Raw genomic sequence first — 3011 nt, 5'->3', positions numbered from 1 at the left:
GCCACCCCAGATGCCAGGGAAGAAGGGCAACAGGCCCAGGGCCTGCGTCGTTGGCCAGCTCTGGGGCACACATCTGCAAGCCACCAGGCAGGTGAGGTGCCCTAGGGCTGTGGGGCCGCAACGTTTGCCCCGGGAGGAAGCAGCTCCCGGGTGGAGGTAGGCAGTGGGGACAGCCACTGAAGATTCAGAAGTGTTAGCGGAGCCGGCACGTCCCGCTCCCTAATTCCACCGTGGACTCCCCGCCTTCGGTCTGAGGGTTTCTGAGGCCTGGAGCGGGGTTGGGAGAGGTCACAGGCTAAAGGGAGTGCTCTTTCTCCCAACAGGAGAGGGGATCACAACCCAGCGCTGCCCCTGTCATGGGCAACGAACTTCCCCGCCCCTTTTCTAGATGCGAAATTTACTTTTAAGCCCAGGGCACCTGTCCTGTGACTGATTCACACCGAGTTTCGGGTTTTTTTTGTATGGGACAAATTTTTCCTCCGACGCTACAAACTAAATAGCTCTCTTTTCTGAGCCTCAGACGGATGGTAGCTGTGATGGGGTAGGAAATACAGAATGTGGCCCGTCTACATCGCCGTCACTTTATTGTATTGTCACCATTAACTGTTAACTTAGCTATAAATACTACGGAGCCGGCGACGCGCGGGCGGCCTCGGGCTGCAGGACTGGAGCCCCCGCCCCGACCCCAGGCGCCGACCCTCCGGGCACTGTACACTATTTACAGTTCCTCAGTCTCTTTCTCGACCCCTCCCGCAAGGCAGCGCGTGTGCAACAAAGTAGCATCGTCTGTCTGTGCAAGTCCTTCGAGTTAGGCAAACGCCACAGCCGGCCCGCAGCCGTCAGCTGTCCGAGTCCAAATCGCTTTTACCTTCCTCTTCCCTCTTCTCCGGCGACGCCTTGGACGACGTCTTGTTCCACTTCTCCGCGTTCTCCGACTCCTCCGAAGAGGACCGCTTCTGCCGCCTCCATTTGGCGCGGCGGTTCTTAAACCAGACCTGTTGCACAAGGGACGACCGAACAACAGTTAGGATCAGAGGCGCGCCTCCCCCAGCGCCGGGCACAGGCGGAGCTCTGCGTGGTGGCGGTGGGACCGCGTCGTGGAATTGGAACCGGACCCCGGAACCCGGACCCCGCGCGCGCGCCAACAAAAGGAGGGGAGCCACTCGCTCCCGCTTCCGCATTTCCATTCAACTTCCTGGGCCTAAAGCGCCCTCCAGCAGCCTATGGGCTGCCATCCGGACGTTTCTAAAGTGTAGGGAGACCCAAGCAGGGCTGGCAAACCCGGCCGGAGCCCTATTTCTCCGGGAAGGACCACTAGACGCCCCGCCAGGGCCCCGCGCCTACCTCCACTTTCTCCTCGCGGAGGTGCACTTTCCGGGCCAGCTGCTCGCGCGTGCCCACGTCCGGGTACTTGGTCTCCTGGAAGAGGTTCTCGAGGGCTTCGAGCTGCTCATCCGTGAAGATGGTGCGGTGCCGCCGCTTCCGCCGGCAGTGCAGCTGGTTGAGGAGCTGCAGCTCGGTGCGGGACAGCGTGCCCACGTTCATGTAGGGCAGCATCTGGTGCGGCACCGGGGACACCAGCACCGAGCCGGGGCCCTCGTAGCCTGCGACAGGGGGAGGCTCACAGTCAGCTGCCCTTCCTCGCCACCGCACACACGCCCGCCCGCCGGCCCGCGACCCTCTCCCGCTTAGAAATCGTCTGCAAGACGGGTGCTGGAAATTGGGGGTGCGCGGGAATCAGGGGTGTAGGGAAAAGGAGGGAGCGTTAGAGCGTCCACCCGCACCCCCAAAGCCAGTTAGAGAATTCTAAAAGACCTCGTCTCCCCGTGCAGGCACTGAATTACAGTTTTCACTAACGCGACAAGTTTACAGCAAGAAGAGTGCAAACTCCTGCGCCCGATCGGCAAAGGGCGGGGGCACTTGCCAAAGTTTTAAAGTTTGTGCAAGGTGAATAAAGCAAGCGCCACCGCCCGCCAACGTCCCAGGCACTAAGGACCACGGCGGGCGGCAAAGGCCGGAGAGAGCGCGACCCTACCTGGGGGTGTCGCGACGCAGGAGCACTGCTGGGCGCCCAGCGGCGGCACGGCCCCGCAGCAGGCCGGGCCCACGGGCGCCGCCTGCACGTGCAGCTGCCCGTAGAAGTAGTTGTTGTAGCCGAGGCGGGAGCCGCCGACCGCGGCCGGGAGGCCCGCGCCGCCCGGGGCCACGGGGCGCGGATAGAAGGCGCCATAGTCCGAGGAGGCGCCGCCGCCGGCGCCGTAGAGCGAGTCCCCGTGCAGTGCCGGGAAGACGACGGGAGCCGCCGGGCTGGGCGCCACGGGCAGCACCGAGTCCTTGCAGCGCGGCCGGGCGGCCAGGATGTTGTCGATGCTGAACATGTTGGCGGGCATCCCCGAGCCCCGCGCCGGGACCTGGGGGCGGCGGGGACGAAACGAGGAAAAGAGCCTTAAAGTGGGGGGGTCCACTCTCCTCCCGCGGCCGACCAAACCGAAAGAGAGCGCCGGCGAGAGCGGCCCCGCGCCCCTCCCCGCCCCCTGCGTCCGCGCGCCCTCCTCCCGCCCGCCCCGCGCCGCTGCGTTCGCCGAACTCCACCCGCGGGTAGGACGCAGCTCGGGCCAGCTGAACCTCTTGTTGGTTTTATACTGAGTCGACGTCATCCTGGATTTAGTTCCTGGTAATATGCAGATGACAAACAGAACCAGATTTGGCCCTTTCTTTTCCTGGGGGTGGGGGAGGGGTGGGGGCGGAGGGGGAGAGGTACCAAGGGGAGGGGGTTACGGGACCTGAAAAGAGATTGTGGATTGCGAATTAATGAAATTAACCTAATCTTTTCCATTCGGCAGCCCCGCCGCGGGCCCGGCAAGCTGGGCGGGCGGCCTAATTGCCCTGGTTAATCTCATTAATTCCATTGTGCCGCCGCCGTTAACAACTCCGTGCGCCCGACCTCTCCACCCCCACCCTTTTTCTCAGATTGGGTCCTATTATTGGGTGCGATTTCCTCTGCCTGTAGC

General features: G+C 63.2%; 1 protein-coding gene across 1 annotated transcript; it reads right to left on the bottom strand.

Moving 5' to 3' along the window:
* Nucleotides 1-567: 567 nt before the first annotated feature.
* Nucleotides 568-2541, bottom strand: GSC (goosecoid homeobox). Its single transcript, XM_045554567.1, has 3 exons — nucleotides 2036-2541; nucleotides 1345-1604; nucleotides 568-995 (listed from the first exon to the last, which is right to left on the bottom strand). Exons 1-3 carry the CDS (start codon nucleotides 2388-2390, stop codon nucleotides 840-842), a joined length of 771 nt encoding a protein of 256 aa, XP_045410523.1. The 5' UTR covers nucleotides 2391-2541; the 3' UTR covers nucleotides 568-839.
* Between the last annotated feature and the right edge of the window lie 470 nt (nucleotides 2542-3011).

This window comes from Lemur catta, chromosome 1 (assembly GCF_020740605.2).
Source record: "Lemur catta isolate mLemCat1 chromosome 1, mLemCat1.pri, whole genome shotgun sequence".
Lineage (NCBI taxonomy): Eukaryota > Metazoa > Chordata > Mammalia > Primates > Lemuridae > Lemur > Lemur catta.
The sequence above is the reverse complement of the archived record's forward strand: the minus strand, read 5'-3'. Positions and strand labels throughout refer to the sequence as shown.